Consider the following 18,245-nt stretch of genomic DNA (forward strand, 5'->3'; position numbering starts at 1 on the left):
TAAAACAGATGTAAGCTTTTACGGGAAAAATAGAAGGTGAACATAGTTTCATTTTATTCAATGTTTTCTAAAGCTGTAGTAATTTTTAAAAGCCTTTTCTTCAATTAACAAATATATTAAGTACCTACTAATGCCAGGCATTCTATCAGGTGCTAAAATGCCAGTTTCCTAGGGATTGGTAGTCCCAAATAGAACAGAGTTGATAAAATGTATCACATACTAAATCCTATGGTAATGGCAAGGACAAGTAAGGAGGTGCTATCTTTACTGAATTTTAAAGCAAGGGTGGAAAACCACAAAGTACAACATATGCAACATAAACACATATCCATGTGATACTATGGAATTATCATACACAAATACTATATGATTTCCCTTGTATGTGGAATTTAAGAAACAAAACAGATGAACATAGGGGAAGGGAAGGAAAAATAAGATAAAAACAGAGAGGGAGGTAAACCTAAATGGATGATGGATACTAAGGAGGGCACTTGTTGGGATGAGCACTGGGTGTTATATGTAAGTGATGAATCACTAAATTATATTCCTGAAACCATTATTACACCATATGTTAACTAACTCGGATTTAAATTAAAAAATAAGCCCCGCGTTGGACTCTGTGCTAACAGCTCAGAGCCTGGAACCTGCTTCCAACTCTGTGTCTCCCTCTCTCTCTGCCCCTCCGCCACTCATGCTCTGTCTCTCTCAAAAACTAAATAAACATAAAAAAATTGTTTTAATTAAAAAATAAAATAAAGGACCTGTGAAACACACACACACACACACACACACGCAGATGGATAAATTACAAAAAGAATCAATTAAAATTGCTCAACATCACTGGGGCGGCTGGATGGCTCAGTCGGTTGAGCGTCCAACTTCAGCTCAGGTCATAATCTCACCGTTTGTTGAGTTGGAACCTGACGATGGCTCTCTGCTGTCAGCACAGAGCCCACTTCAGATGCTCTGTCTTCCTCTCTCTTTGCCCCTCCCCTGCCTTGCACACACTCTCTCTCTCAAAAATAAACATTAAAAAAAATTGCTCAGCATCATCATGTACATGAATGACTTTAAAAACAAGAATGAAGGGGCGCCTGGGTGGCGCAGTCGGTTAAGCGTCCGACTTCAGCCAGGTCACGATCTCGCGGTCCGTGAGTTCGAGCCCCGCATCGGGATCTGGGCTGATGGCTCAGAGCCTGGAGCCTGTTTCCGATTCTGTGTCTCCCTCTCTCTCTGCCCCTCCCCCGTTCATGCTCTGTCTCTCTCTGTCCCAAAAATAAATAAACGTTGAAAAAAAAATTAAAAAAACAAACAAACCAAGAATGAATTTGAAACAAAACATGATACTATGTATCAGTCTCTGTTCTGGGTACAATATTATCTAAAAACCAACTTGATTTTGTTTTTTAATTTTTTTTAATGTTTATTTATTTTTGACAGAGAGAGAGAGACAGAGCATGAGCAGGGGAGGGGCAGAGAGAGAGGGAGACACAGAATCCAAAGCAGGCTCCAGGCTCTGAGCTGTCAGCACAGAGCCCAACCCAGGGCTTGAACTCATAGACCATGAGATCATGACCTGAGCCGAAGTCGGGACGCTCAACCGACTGAGCCACTCAGGGCCCCCAACTTGATTTTTTTTAATAGGTAACCTGTGTTTGTGCCGGCTTCTGCAAGACTTGTCTTTATTGCAGTTCAAAGATTTAGAAAATATTCACTGAACATTTGTTTATAATAGCAAAATATCAGAAATGATATAACTACCTATTTGAATAATACAGCTATAAGGAAGAATGAGGGGGGCACCTGGGTGGCTCAGTCAGTTAAGCATCCAACTCTTGATTTCAGCTCAGGTCATGATCTCAGGGTCCTGAGTCAAGCCCGCACATGGTCTCGCTCTCTGTTGGGCTCTCTGCTGGGTGTGGAGTCTGCTTAAGATTCTCTTTCTCTCTCTCTCCCCCTCCTCCCCACACCTGCTGGCTCTCTCGCTCTCTCTCTCTCTCTCTCTCTCAGAAAGAAAAAGAAAGAAAAGAAAAGAAAAGAAAAGAAAAGAAAAGAAAAGAAAAGAAAAGAAAAGAAAAGAAAAGAAAAAAAAGGAGAAAAAAAAAAGAAAAGAAAAAATAAAGAATAAGGAAGATCTCCATGGGCTAATAATGAGTTCTAGGGGAAAAAAGCAAGGTGAGGAATATATATAGTATGCTATGCCTTCCATAAGAAAGGACTTTTATGAGAAAGGAGAGCTAAGAATGGGGAGAAATAAATATGTAAATATGAATATTTACACAAAATGTTTTTTTACTTATTTTTCCAAAGGGAAACAAGAGAAGAATAAACCAGGAAATTAGCACGCAAGGAATCCAAATGGTTCTTGGTCCCTATACTCAATGCTAACAACTAGGGGACAAAGTGACACTGCTCTAAATTTAACTCCTGGTTTCTTAAACACATTTACTCACTGCAGCCTTGGTCTAGCCGCACCCCAGCTTCCCCTTCCCATTGATTCTCTGAACTCATGGAATACCTGAGAAATGGTATGTCCTGTAGACAGGACTCCCTTCCCTGCCTGGCCTATAGTACTCTAGTGTGGACCACACCTCTTGTACTGTAATGCCATCAATATTCTGCCTGTCCAACAGGGACCCAATATCCTTACACAGAGAAAAATCAGGGAGTTAGAAGGGAGTAAGAGGACAAATACCATTCTAGTCCCTAAAACAGCATCAAGTGATGCTCTGCAGGGAGGTCTCCTGAGTTCCTAGCTGGCAGAGGCTTTGGGTAGCTGAGCCAGGTAAGCGACAATGGGAGGTAGATAAATGCCTTTTCCCAGCCATTCCTGATTCCACAAGATGAGGTCAGTGTACATTTATCTCAGATCTGTCCTAAAGATTAAGACACACAGCTTCCTGAGTTCCTAGATGCTACTGCTGCCACTTTTTGCTTCTTCACAGGTATCTCAGTAGGAAATCTGAGGAAGCTGCACTGAGGACAGACACCATGTTAAACTGCAAGCCTCTTGGTTCTCTGTGCTCTTGATTAATGTTGTCATTAACAGCCCAGTTTTCTAAACTAGAAATCTGTAACTTATCAGGGCTTCCTTCGTTCACCTTTTATCCAATGAATACATCAAATTTGACTTCAGAAATATTCTCATATCTGATCTTTATTCGATCTATTCCAATTCCTTGGTCCGGGAACTCAAAATGTCTTCTTAGAAAAATGCATTTAAAAACTTTTTTTTTTTTAATTTTTTTTTTTTTTTATTTTTGGGACAGAGGCAGAACATGAACAGGCGAGGGGCAGAGAGAGAGGGAGACACAGAATCGGAAACAGGCTCCAGGCTCTGAGCCATCAGCCCAGAGCCCGACGCGGGGCTCGAACTCACGGACCGTGAGATCGTGACCTGGCTGAAGTCGGATGCTTAACCGACTGCGCCACCCAGGCACCCCATGCATTTAAAAACTTTCAATTTGGAGACAGATGGGTACATAGGTATTATTATACAAACTTTCTCTATTTCTGCATATGTATGAAAATTTTCACTTAAAAAGTTTAAAATAGTAAGCCTTCAATGATGAGACTGACAGCATTTTACTGATAATGATACAGTCTCGGACTAGCCTATTTCCAGCCTTGCTTTTCCTCTGATTTTGAAGGGAAGTACTTCAGCAACTTAGCTTACTTTTATATTTTTAGACATTAACGTAAGTGATGCAGCAAATGTTACAGTTTTAAAGTCTTAAGGTACAGAAGTATGATTTAAACAAAAGTAGTTATTCCCAGTAAAATTACTGATGTTTCAATTTGTGGAAAAGTATTATGCTTTTATTTTTCAAAACTGGTTTTGAATTTTTTCCCTTTTCTTTTGAACTTCAGACTTACCTCCCTTTGCCTTTTCCCTGTTTCCACCCAACCTCTCTACTTCTTCCTGGTCTTGATCCCAGATCATTTTTCTCATCTTCTACATAAAGAATCCATTAAGTGTCTATGTGATTGTTGCCCCTTGTGTTTATACACATCAAGGAGCTTGTTTCAGTGCACAAGTGACCTGGGAGAAGCCCAGGGTCTGTGTGATCCCCTCTGAAGCCTCAAGAACTACACTGAGTGTCATGAGATGCTCAAGACCTACTGAAAATGAAGACTGAAAGAGTAGTACAATCCCTTGTTCACGGGAATTTGTTTTGCCACAGTTCTCCAGCAGATGTCACTGGTTAGCAACATGAAACTGTACAAAGTGACCAGAGACTATCCAGCACAATTTCTTCTTCCAAATTTTAACTGATGCTTCCTTCATCCAGAATGTGAATCATTTTTTAAAATATTTTACTTTTAAGTAATCTCTAGACCCAATGTGGGGCTTGGACTTATGACCCTGAGATCAAAAAGTCACACGCTCCACTGACTGAGCTAGCCAGGTCTCTCCAGAAAGGTGAATCATTAAATGTGCTGGTGAAAGAAAACCCTTTCATTTCTACAAAGAAATGAGCCGGATCCTGGTCACAGACTGAGACCCTATGCTGTCCTGCGAGCTCCCATGAAGAATTAACTCAGACTGTGCGTATTAGTCAGCTTGGGCTGCCATTACAAAATACCAGTCTGAGTGGCTTAAAGAACAGAAATCTATTTCCTCACAGTTATGAAGGATGGAAGTTCAAGATCAAGGTATTGGCACATTGTTTTTCTCCTGGGGCCTCTTCACTTGGCTTGTGGATGGCTGCCTTCTTGCTGAGTCCTCACATGGTCCTTTGTCTCTATGGTGCACTCATGGTGTCTTTTCCTCTCTCTCTCTCTCTCTCTCTCTCTCTCCCTCTCTTTTCTTTTTTTTTTTAAGTAGGCTCCATGCCCAACTAAGGGCTCCAACTCAGACCCTGAAATCAAGACATGAGCTGAGATCAAGAGTCAGATGCTTAACCAAAAATAGCTACCCTACTTCCTCTTCTTATAAGGAAATCAGTCCTACTGGATTAGGACTCCACCCTTAACACCTTAACCTTAACTGCCTCTTTTTTTTCAAAGGCCCTATTTCCACGTACAGTCATACTGGGGGGTTAGGCTTCAACATAAGAATTTGAGGGGGACACAATTCAGTACTTAACACTGGATTTGTAAGTTATCTTAAGTAATGTTTGGTGATATTTCAGCTGAAGATAGCTATTGGTGGAAAAAATCCTGAATACTGTGAAAGGATATTAAGACAAAAATCAGTATTCCACTGTAAGTATGTAAGCCTGAAAAGGCAGAGACACCTGGTGAAGGAAAAGCACCTATCACACAGACCTGAGTGACTACCATGGCACCAGATTCTCAGCAGACTCTACTGACTGGGCATGTTCATCAGATGCTCCCTGCCTAAACGTGGCATGATGCCAACACACAAATTTCTGATTAAAATGCTTGGAAGCTTCAACATGTGTTTAATAAATGAAAGGGTTTTCTGGGGATGACATTTTTTAATTAACAGAATCAGACTAACATTTCAAACTCAAAGACAGTTAATACTACTTTAGGACTATTTCAAGAAAGCCGCTTTTAAAGAATTTATGAACTCTCTTCATTTGATGAATTTATCACATGATGTAAAAGGGCTGCTGTGCTAGAACTTAAACTTGGAAGGCATAGCTTTCAATCCCAAATGCTTTGCAATGGAGAGGCAGCGTCAAGCAGGGAAAGACCTCACCTCTGAACATGCACTGGGGTCTGAGCTTGGCTCTACCCACCACTATTCACTATTTCCCTATATCCTAGATCTTTGGTCTGTCTCTTCAGTGGTAAGAGGAGATGGGATAATGATACTAAAACCATGTAAAAGGTTAATAATAGGAGGAGATATATTTAAAACACAGGGCTGGGCTCACAGGACATACTCAGTAACTGCTAGGTCTCTTTATGCTGCTTTACATTCCAAATTATTATTCGGTCAGACACACTGAGTTATCGTTGGAAGTTTTCTGCAATCTCTGACACAGCACATGTCTTCACACAACTAGTTATTGCTAAACTCTATGGATCACATAAGGAGCCCCATTCCCTACCTCTCTCGCCAAACTTCTTTTATCTCCTCACCTAAAGCCAGAGCAGCAAGATCTAGTTCATCCCCCTTTGAGTCTTAAGACATCCTTTTACCTAGAATGCATCCTTCTTGGTACTAGCCAGACAGTAGCCATGTTTCACAACCTCCAGTGCAATTTCTGCCTCCTTCAAAGAAGTGTCTCTTGATTTTATTTCTGCCCACAGTAATTTCTCCTCCGGATTTCTTTTTTCCTTTTTTTTTTTTTTTTTAACTTTTTATGTTTATTTACTTTTTGAGAGAGAGAGAGAGAGAGAGAGACAGAGTGTGAGCAGGGGAGGGCCAGAGAGGGATGGAGACACAGAATGTGAAGCAGGCTCCAGGCTCTGAGCTGTCAGCACAGAGCCTGATGTGGGGCTCAAACCCACAGCTGTGAGATCATGACCTGAGCTGAAGTCAGACGCCCAACTGACTGAGCCACCCAGGTGCCCCTCTCCTCTGAATTTCTAACCTGTTCTTTTGTTCCTTCCTTCTATCCATCCATCCACATTTACTGACATTGTTCTAAGTGTTAACTATATGCATCAATGAACAAAACAGACAAAAATTCTCTGATTGGAGCTTACCTTCTGGCATAGGGAGCTAGATAATAGGATAAATGAGAGAGAGAGAGAGAGAGAGAGAGAGAGAGAGAGGAGAGGAACAGTAAGGAGAAAATAAAGTAAGGGAGATAGGGTGTGTGTGTGTGTACTGAACCTTACTAAAGACCTAAGTGAGAAGAAGTCTTTCAAGTGACAGTCTAAAGGATATAAATAATCCACAAAGATGGTTTTGAGGAGATTTGGGAGCAAAAGTCTGATTAGACTGGCCTCAAGAGAGAATAGAAGAAGAAAAACTAGATACAGCAAATATGGACAACTCCTTCAAGGAATCTGCTATAAAGATAGAGAGACAAAAAAAGTGGTGGCTGGAGAGTAAAGAGTGGTTTAAAAAAGTCGTATTTTATTTTTTACGAAAGGGAAGTCAATGCTACATTTTTTTGCTGAGAATAATAATCCAGTTGAAGGATGCAGATTATGCAGGAGAAAGGCAGTAACTGCTGGAAGGATGAAGGGATGAGATCTAATGTATAGGTGGACACTGGACTCAAATGCAAGTAAGGAAGGACATATGTGGTAGGAGTCTATGGAAACTATCTTCTGTTGCTTTTATTTCCTTAGTTAAGAGAACAAAATCATCTGCCAGGAATGAGAATTTGGGAGGAGGCACAGGTTTGGGGAGAGAGAAGGTAAGAAATGCTTATCTAGGAGAGCAGAGTGAAAGAAGTATGGAGACACAGTATGAATGCTGGCATCTAAAGCCTACTAGAAGTTAATGATCAGGTACTCAAAGTAAGGTCAGCCAACGGGCCTGTGTATTTTCCCTCAATCAAGTACAGCTGTGGTGCACATACAGCCTAAGAGGACAGTTGGGATTAACCAGAATGTGTTTTAGACAAGCAAGGAAAAAAGAAAAAGGAAACTGAGGATATGTGCCACAGAGTGGTTATAATCACTGAGCAAGGAATTTAAGGTTAGTAAAAGAGGAAGTGAGGAACAGTAAAAATGAAGCAAGATCAAGTTGTCAGCGGTGGAGCAGGGCAGCAAAAGAGCCCAGGCAACAGCAGGCAGCGGGAGACTGGGATCGCTGAGTATGAGGAGTTGTGATGCCCGTCGTTCCAGAGTATGACCACGGGGGTGAGTGGCTGAAGTAGGGTGGAAGACAAGAGGTGAAGAAATGGAGGGCAAGATTTGAAGAATTATCTAGATGGAAATAAGAAGAAACAGCCCATGGATTATTAGATAACTAAAACAAGGAAGAGAAGCAACTGACAGAATATAATAACGTGAGGTTTGAAGGCGAGGGTTTTAGGGAGGAGGGAGAGAGAATGGTTTGGAAGCAATAAGGAACAACAGAAACATTCACCCATCTATCATCAATGTTACAAGGAAAATGGAAGAGAAGAACCATCATCTGAGAAGCCTGTAGGGCAAGCCAAGCTTCAGCTAGATCAGGAAAATAATACACTCCAAGAATAGGCTGAGATTTTAGGGGATTTAGATGAAAACTGACTGAGAGGGTCAGAGGGTACAAGGAAGGGTTCTTAGAGATAGAAAGTACTCAGGACAGTGCTACCTTTGGGTACATTATCACCTTGACTGTTCGAGTGACTTAACCTCTGCTTTGTCCTCAGTTTCTGCATCTGTCCACTGGGGATAATCATGGCGTGTACCTCATAGTACTAATGTGAGGATTATGTTCAAGGACATAAGGAAGGCAATTAGAGAGATCTTAAAATGTGCACCTACCACACAGTCTGCACTAAAAAAATGTTAGTTATTCCCACAGGCTATTTTCTCTCCTGCATAATCATTTTGATTCTTCTAAGAATCTTTTACTTTCACTTAACATTTGAATAATATTAAAAAGTTTTTTCAATTTTTTTTAACATTTATTTATTATTGAGACACAGAGAGACACAGAGCATGAGCAGGGGAGGGGTAGAGAGAGGGGGAAACACAGAATCTGAAGTAGGCTCCAGGCTCTGAGCTGTCAACACAGAGCCCGATGTGGGGCTCGAACTCACAAACTGCGAGATCATGACCCGAGCTGAAGTTGGTCGCTTAACCAACTGAGCAACCCAGACGCCCCAATATTAAAAAGTTTTAGGGGCGCCTGGGTGGCTCAGTCAGTTAAGCGGCCGACTTCGGCTCAGGTCATGATCTCGCGGTCCGTGAGTTTGAGCCCCACGTCGGGCTCTGTGCTGACAGCTCAGAGCCTGGAGCCTGTTTCAGATTCTGTGTCTCCTTCTCTCTGACCCTCCCCTGTTCATGCTCTGTCTCTCTCTGTCTCAAAAATAAATAAACATTAAAAAAATAAAAATTAAAAATAAATAAATAAATAAAAAGTTTTAAATCTTCAATAAGACTGTAAACTCTAAGGAGGAGGGATAATATCATGTACGTGTCTGGGTTCTCCACAGAGTTCAAGGCCTGAACAACACTGACAGAAAGCCCAAGCAGCAATTCATGAACTAACACCACCTGTGACCTCTGCAGAAGATGTCACTGTACTCTCTCATCTCCGAGATCTGTCTTACACATGTCAAGAGATATCACTAATTGTCTGGGGAAAAAGGGGTATAGGGCAAGGATAAACAGAAATGGGAGATAATAGTGCATATAGATCTCACACCAACCTTAACTGCCACTCTATTTCTTCTCTGTAGCTGTCTCTTTACACATAAGAACATATCTTTTTCTATCTCCTTTCAACAGACTTTGGTGTACAACTTACCAAAGGCTTTCTGAAACATAAATGAGCAGATTTTCTCAAAGAAAAGGATTGAGGGATAGAAAAGGGATTCCAAGTGTTACTAGAAATTAGGTCATATGATAGTTTAAAATCAAGAAACCTTCCCAAGAATGAAGAGATATGAAAGAATGATGTGAGGGGTGCCTGGGGGGCTCAGTTGGTTGAGCATCTGACTCTTGACTTAGGCTCAGGTCATGATCTCAGGGTTTGTGAAAATGAGCCCCAAGTCAGGCTCTGCACTGACAGCACAGAACCTGCTTGGGATTCTCTCTCCCTAACTCTCTCTCTGTCTCTCTGTCTCTTTCTTTCTCTGCCCTGCCCCGCTCAAATGTGAGCATACACACTCTCTTTCTTTCTCAAAATAAATAAATAAACATTAAAAAAAAAAAAAAAGAATGAGGAACACCTGGGTGGCTCAGTCAGTTAAGCATCCGCCTTCGGCTCAGGTCATAACCCCACAGTTCAGGAGTTGGAGCCCTGTGTCAGGCTCTGTGTAGACAGCTCAGAGCCTGGAGCCTGCTTCAGATTCTGCATCTCTCTTTCTCTCTCTCTCTCTCTCTCTGCTCTTCCCCCAACTTGCACTCTGTCTCTCTCTCAAAAATAAACATTAAAAAAAAAATGATGTGATACATACAGCTCACATAGTAATTCTAAAACACATTAACCTCCCTACTATACAATCATAGAAACTCTAAATGTATCCAAAACTCAAACATTTTACTTATAAGGAAACTTGCAGAAAATATATTTATCAGTTCTATAAAAAAAAGGAGGACTCTTCTTAGCTTCAGAGAAATCACGAAAAAAAAGAAGATATATATATTCAATAAATATTTAGTGAGTGCTTGCTATGTGCTAGGCAGTGTTCATGGTACCAGTCACATATTAAAATTCGAGTCAATAAAAAATAGCAAAATTAAAATAAGCAGCACAACCAACTTGGGAAATGTTGCATTGAAACTTTCAAAAGGTTAAAAATGATGACAGAAATTTGCTCAAACTTACAAAAAAATAATCGTGATCATAATAGATAAAAGAGAAAAATACTACCAAACTAGTCCCATAGGAGAAAATAAAAACACATTTCTCATATTTGGAAAACACTCATTTTTGTTAATAATCAAAGGAGTGCCAAATAAAACAATCTGAGGTACTATTTTACATCTAAATTAAAGTAGTAGGCACCACCTATATCAGTGAGACGGTGGCAGAAGAGAGGCCTTTGTAGGGTGTTCTTTCTCCCTGCAGTCTATTCTGTAGAATGCCTCTGGAAAGCAATACACAGAAAAATCCAGGCAATGCTCAAGTCTCCGACCAGAGAGTGCTACTCAGCACTATAACTGAGGAAATAATTTTAGTGGTTCAACAGTGTATGCAAGAAGTTAATACAGCATAATCTAGAATACCAGAGAAATAGCAATACAAAAAGTAGTTTTTATGAATAGACATTTTTCCAAAGAAGACATCCAGACGGCCAACAGACACATGAAAAGATGCTCAATATCGTTTATCATCAGGGAAATACAAATCAAAACTACAATGATGTATCACCTCACACCTGTCAGAATGGCTAAAATCAACAACACAAGAAACAAAAGGCATTGGCAAGGATGTAGAGAAAGGGGAGCCCTCTTACACTGTTGATGGGAATGAGAATGGTGCAGCCACTCTGGAACACAGTATGGAAGTTCCTCAAAAAGTTAAAAATAGGCGCGCCTGGGTGGCTCAGCTGGTTAGGCGCCCGACTTCAGCTCAGGTCATGATGATCTTGAGGTCCATGAGTCTGTGCTGACAGCTCAGAGCCTGGAGCCTGCTTCATACTCTTTGCCTCCCTTTTGCTCTCTGTTCCTCCCCAGATCACACTCTGTCTCTGTCTCTGTCTCTCTCTCTCTCAAAAATAAACATTAAAAAAAAAAAAGTTAAAAACAGGACTACCCTAGAATCCAGCAACCACACTACTAGGTATTTACCCAAAGAACACAAAAATACTAATTCATCTCTCTTCCTCCGCCCCACTTGTACTCTGCCTCTCAAATAAGTGTTAAAAAAAATTTTTTTTTAAAATACTAATTCATAGGGATACATGCACCCCAATGTTTATAGCAGCATTATCTACAATAGCGAAATTATGTGAATGGCCCAACTGTCCATCAATTGATGAATGGATAAGGAAGATGAGGTGTTTATATACAATGGAATATTACTCAACCATAAAAAAGAATGGAATCTTGCCATTTGCAATGACATGGATGGAGCTAAGTGAAATAAGTCAGTCACAGAAAGACTAAGAAGCATATGAATTCACTTACATTGGAATTTAACATGTGGAATTTAACAAAACAAATGAGCAAATCGTTGTTAAAAAAAAAAAAAGAGAGAGAGAGAGGGAGGCAAACCAAGAAGCAGACTCTTAACCATAGAGAACAAACTTATGATTACCAGAGGGTAAGTGGGTGGGGGGATGGGTTAAACAGGTGATACGGATTAAGAAGTACACTTGTTGCAATGAGCTATATGCAAGTGTTGACAAAAAAAGTAGTTTTCAGAAGTCATAATTATGAACATGGAAAAATACTAATGACATAAATGAGACAAACTAATATGTACATATATACTCAGAACTTGAAACAGAATGGAGGAATTGCAGGTAATTTTTATAATGTTTTGTAATGCTGCTAACTTATCTTTTTATTTACAAGATCAGTTTATTTTTATTTAAAATAATCCCATCTTAAAACAGCATTTTGGCAGTATGTTATGAAAGAGAAAACATACCTGATACTCGCCGATCAAATCTGCCAGGAATTGGGACTGCAAAACAAAGAAGAAGCAATGTTCAGGCATCATTATGTCACATGACCCCACCTTTAACAATAGAACTAAAAGCACTTTAATACCAAACGTTGGGTCAATTCATACTCTTCTATAATCAACCACAGAGAGTAGTTCAACATGATCATATAAAGGCAATATAAAGAAGAATTTATCTTTTTGAAAACAAGCTCATTATAACTTCAATGTACTCAAGGTGGCAAATTTATTTGTTTACATTCATGTTCATCTAATTTGTATCATATTGGGGCACCTGGGTGGCTCAGTCGGTTAAGCATCCAACTCTGGATTTCAGCTCAGGCCATGATCTCATGGTTCGTGAATTCGAGTCCCACATCTGGCTCCGCACTGGCAGTGTGGAGACGGCTTGGGATTGTCTCTCTCTCCCTCTCTCTCTTTCAAAGTAAATAAGTAAACTTAAAAATTTTCTTAAAAATAATAATTTGTATCATATCAAATGAATAAGAAGCCTACTGGGGCACCTGGGTGGCTCAGTCGGTTAAGCATCTGACTTCAGCTCAGGTCATGATCTCACAGTTCGTCAGTTCAAGCCCCGCGTTGGGCTCTGTGCTGACAGATCAGAGCCTGGATCCTGCTTTGGATTCTGTGTCTCCCTCTCTCTCTGTCCCTCCCCTGCTCATGCTGTCTCTCTGTCTCACAAAAATAAATAAAATGCTAAAAATTTTTTAAAGTCTACTAAATTTATTGGTAATGATATTAAAAAGTTAAATTTTCTTCTTTAATATTCTTCAAAGATAATCCCAAGACTGCCAAATAATAGCATTTAAATTTCATTTTAAAACAATTTAATAAGTTTTACACTAAAGTGAAAAAGAAATTAGCTGTTAAGTTATATTCTCACTCAATACGGGTAGGTTTTCTCCTGCCCATGGTCAGTGTATTAATCAGAAAAATGTACCACATGTCTTTAGGTTGAAAAATAAACACAAATTTTCTCTTTGCTAATTTTTCCTGCTTTTTACCTATCATTCCTTATGTTTGGTGGTTATCTAAATTCTCAGTACTAAACTATATCATTTGAATAATGTAGGGTTTTTTTTGTTTTGTTTTTTAAGATTTTTTTTTAAAGGAAACTCCACCCAATGCGGGACTAGAACTCATGACCCCAAGATCAAGAGTCACATGCTTTACCAACCGAGCCAGCCAAGTTCCCCAAGGTGAGGTTTTGTTTTTTTTTTTTAACTTTCAGAGCTTAATCTGATTATCTTAATTTAAAAAATTATGTAAATATCCCTTCTCACCCTCCATAAAAGGAGAAATTTGAAGATTAGTGAAAAATAAATTGAAGGTGGCTCAGAGAGCCAAACTCAACTAATATGAGGCCTCAACAAAAATAGACTCAGGAAAGAGACAAATGCTTATTCACCACAACAGAACAAGAATTATCTTTTTGTATAGCTTGGGGTAAAAGTTATGTTATTGGAACAAACAGGTAAAATTTCAAAAGAAAACCCGAGCCATTATTGATAGAAAGTACCTATGATAGTCCTTTCCCACTTCCTCAGTGAAACTGTGGATTTGTCAAAATTAATGCACCCACCAGCAAAGAAAGATGGTAAATTCAGTTCAACAGATATAGGTAGGGTACCTAGTACATGACAAGCACTGTTAGTAGACAATTTGGGAGACAGTAGTAGATAAAACAAAGACTCCTGGTTTCACGAAACGTGCACTCTAGCTTGAGATGTGTGGGAGAGTTTCCTTCAATCACTTAAATCACACGTTCCTGTCACTCAAATAGATTAGATGAAATGTGTAAGAGTTTACACTCTCAATCCAGGCCTCATGGGACTTCCATAATTAAAACCCCACTAAACATCAGTATATAACCTAAAATTATAAAACATACAATGAAACAATTTGGCATGGGTGCTATCAGGGAGTATCTCAAAAAAGGATTAGATATTAAAATTATGGAACTACTATAAAATCAGAACAGAATGTTTAAAACAAAGACAAAAAGGGGAATCAAAGCATAAATAAAGGAATAAGATACAACCAAAACAAAGCAAGGAGGATTGAAAAAATTTGGATTTCTAGGAAAAAAAATAACACATTGAAATTTTTAAAAACTATGATGCAAGGCAACTTCTCTGGGTACATAACATCTAAAAGTGCTGGAAATTGTAAAACATCACTACCAACAACTTACTACAATAATACTGATGTAAATGTACAGATATAAATCGCAAGGAAAATCAGAAAATATCTGGAGATAAATGAAAACAAAAACAATATACTAAAACTTATGGGTGTACTAAAAGTAGTGCGAAGAGGGAAATTTGTAGCTATAAATGCTTATGTTCAAAAAGAAGAGGAGTGCCTGGGTGGCTCAGTCGGTTAAGCGTCCAACTTCAGCTCAGGTCATGATCCCGTGGTTTGTGGGTTCGAGCCCCGTGTCGGGCTCTGTGCTGACAGCTCGGAGCCTGGAGCCTGCTTCAGATTCTGTGTCTCCCTCTCTCTCTGCCCTCCCCCGCTTGCACTCTGTCTCTCTCTCTCCCTCTCAAAAATAAATAAACATTTTAAAAAAAATTTTAAAAAGAAAAAAGAAAGAAAAAGAAGAAAAATCTCAAATTAATAAGCTAAGTGTATACCTTAAGGAAGTAGGGGAAAAAAGGGCAAACTGAACCCTAAAGCAGCAGAAATAAGGAAATTCAGAGTGGAGAGAAACTAAAATAAAGCATAGGAAAAAAAAATCAGTGAAACTGAAGTTGATTCTTTGAAAAGATCAACAAAATCAATAAGCTGCTGATTGACTTAGACTAACTAAGAAAAAAGAAGAGTTAAATTACTAAAATTAAAGTGGGGATGCTACAATGGAATACACAGAAATAAAAAGGATTATGATACTCTGAAAATAGTATGCCAACAAACTGAATAACCTAGATGAAATAGAGGACATAGACAAATTTCTAGAAATACACAAACTTCCAAAACTTACACAAAAGGAATAGAAAAATCCCAACAATCTGTAACAAATAGGGGGATGAAACTGGTAATCAAAAATCTCCTGACAGGGGCGCCTGGATGACTCAGTTGGTTGAGGATCAGACTCTTAATTTCGTTTGGCTCAGGTCATGAGTTCATGAGTTCAAGCCCTGTATGGGGCTCGGAGTGTGGAACCTACTTAAGATTCTCTGTCTCTGTCTCTGTCTCTCCCTCCTTCCCTCCCTCCCTCTCCCTCTGTTCCTTCCCCTGCTCACTTGTTCTCCTTCTCTAAAAAAAACAAACAAACAAACAAAAAAAATCCCTGAACAGAGAAAAGCCCAAGACTAGATGTCTTCATTGTACATTCTACTAAACATTTAAAGAATTAACATCAACCCCTGTTATACTCATCCAAAAACATCAAAGATAAGGGAATACTTCCTAACTCATTTTATTTTTTTCAGTTTTTAAAAAACTTTTCATTTTATTTATTTTTTTTATTTTAGATAGAGAAAGAACAAACACGTTGGGGAGAGGGGGAGGGAGGGAGGGAGGGAGAGGGAGAGGGAGAGGGAGAGGGAGAGGGAGAGAGAGAGAGAGAGAGAGAGAGAGAAAGAGAGAATCCTAAGCAGGCTCCAAGCTCAGCACAGAGCCTGACAAAGGGCTCAATCTCACAACCCTGAGATCATGACCTGAGCTGAAATCAAAAGTCGGACGCTCAACCAACTGAGCCACCCAGGTGCCCCCTTAACTCATTTTGTAAGGCCAGCATTACCTTGATACTAAAGACAGACAAAGGCATTGCAAGTAAACAAAATATTCATTATGAATATAGACATAAAAAAATCCTCAAAATCCTTAAAAAAATAGTACCTAGCAACATATTAAAGTGATTATACACCATGACCAAGTGGGATTTATCCCAGGAATGCAAGGGTGGCTCAAAATAAAGAATGTCAAGCAAAATACACCACATTAATGGAATGAAGAGGTGGGGAGGGGCAACTACATCAGCATCTCAATGATGCAGAACAAGCATTTGACAAAATGACACTCTTTCATGTAAAAAATAAAGGAGAATATAAGGGAATTTCCTCAACATGAAAAAGGCACATATGAAAAACCCACAGCTAATACCAACTCAATGGTAAAAGACTGAAGGTTTCCCCCTAAGATCAGGAACAAGACAGGATGCCTGCTTTTGCCATTTCTATTCAACATATTACTGAAAGCTCTGGCCATAGCAATTAGGAAATAAAAAGAAATAAAAGGCATCCAAATTAGAAAGGAAAAAGTAAAATTATCTGCTTGTGGAATGACATGATCTTCTATGTAGAAAACGTTGAAGAATCCACACACACAAAAAAGTTAGACTTAATAAATGAATACAGCAAAGTTGCAGGATATAAAATCAACATGCAAGAGGTGCTTGCGTGACTCAGTTGGTTAAACCTCCCACTGGCTCAGGTCATGATCTCACAGTTCGTGAGTTCAAGGCCCACATCAGGCTCTCTGCTGTCCACACAGAGCCCACTTCAGATCCTCCCTCTCCCTCTCTATCCCTCCCCTGGTCACACATGTGCATGCTCTGTCCCTCTCTCTTTTTTTCTCTCTCTCTCTCCCAATAATAAATGTTAAGAAAAATCAACACCCAAAATTGTATTTCTATACAACTGCAATGAACAATCCAAAAAGAAAATATTTTTAAAACTCCATTCATAACAGTATCAAAAAGAATAAAATATTTAGGAATGAATTTAACCAAGGAGGTGAAAGATTTGTACACTGAAAACTACAAAACATTACTAAAAGAAATTAAAGGAGACATAAATAAACCTTTTGCATTATATATCAAATCATCATGTTGTACACTTTAAATACCTTAAAAAAAATTTTTTAACGTTTATTTATTTTTGAGACAGAGAGAGACAGAGCATGAACGGGGGAGGGTCAGAGACAGAGGGAGACACAGAACTCAAAACAGGCTCCAGGCTCTGAGCGGTCAGCACAGAGCCCGACGCGGGGCTTGAACCCATGGACCGCGAGGTCATGGCCTGAGCCGAAGTCGGACACTTAACTGACTGAGCCACCCAGGCGCCCCTAAATATCTTTAAATATTTGTCCATTGTACCTAAATGAAGCCTGAGAAATAAAGACAGAAATAAATGGAAAGCCATCCCATATTAAAGGACTAAAAGACATAATATTGTTAAGATGACAATACTATCCAAAGTAATCTACAGATTCAATGCAATCTCTATTAAAATTCCAATGGTGGCTTTTTTTTTTATAGGAATGATCAAATCCATCCTAAAATTCATGTAGAATCTCAAAGGATCCCAAGTACCCAACTATTCTTGAAAAATTAGATAAAGCTGGAGGACTCATACTTGATTTCAAAACTTACTACAAAGCTACAGTAATCAAAACAATATGGTATTGTCATAGGGATAGAAATATAGACCAGACCCATGGAATAGAGAACCCAGAACTAAACCCTTCATATTTGTGGTGAATTGATTTTCAATAAAAGTGCCAAAATCACCCAAGGGGGAAAGGATAGTCTTTTCAACAAATGGTGTTGGGAAAATTGGATCTCCACCTGCAAAAAAAATGAAGCTGGACTCTTACCTTTTTCACCATATATAAAAATGAACTCAAAATGGACCAAAGACATAAAACTAAAATTATAAAACTCTTAGATGAAAACACAGGAAAATCTTTATGACACTGGATTTAGCGATGTTTTCTTGGATATAACATCAAAAGCATAGGTACAAAAAAGAAATTAATAAACTGGACTACTTCAAAATGAAAAACTTCTGTGTATCAAAAGATACAACAGGAGTACATGGGTGGTTCAGTCAGTTAAGTGTCTCTTGATTTCAGCTCATTTCATGGTTTTTGAGTTCAAGCCCTGCTTCAGACTCTGTGCTGACAGAGTGTAGAGCCTGCTTGGGATTTTCTCTCTCTGCCCCTCCCCATCCCAGCTCTCGAGCTTGCATGCTCTCTCCCAAAATAAATAAATTTAAAAAAAAGACACAATGAAGTGAAATGGCAACCCATGGAATGGGAGAAAGTATTTTCAAATAATGTATCTATTACATCC

General features: G+C 39.2%; 1 protein-coding gene across 1 annotated transcript in view; it reads right to left on the bottom strand.

The window, feature by feature from the left end:
• PRKAR2A (protein kinase cAMP-dependent type II regulatory subunit alpha) overlaps window positions 1-18,245 on the bottom strand; it is a 113,028-nt gene that overhangs the window by 40,676 nt on the left and 54,107 nt on the right. Inside the window, exon 2 of the mRNA XM_043587361.1 lies at window positions 12,131-12,166. Coding sequence (XP_043443296.1) covers window positions 12,131-12,166 — 36 coding nt within the window. The remainder of the gene's footprint in view (window positions 1-12,130; window positions 12,167-18,245) is intronic.

Source organism: Prionailurus bengalensis, chromosome A2 (genome assembly GCF_016509475.1).
Source record: "Prionailurus bengalensis isolate Pbe53 chromosome A2, Fcat_Pben_1.1_paternal_pri, whole genome shotgun sequence".
NCBI lineage: Eukaryota > Metazoa > Chordata > Mammalia > Carnivora > Felidae > Prionailurus > Prionailurus bengalensis.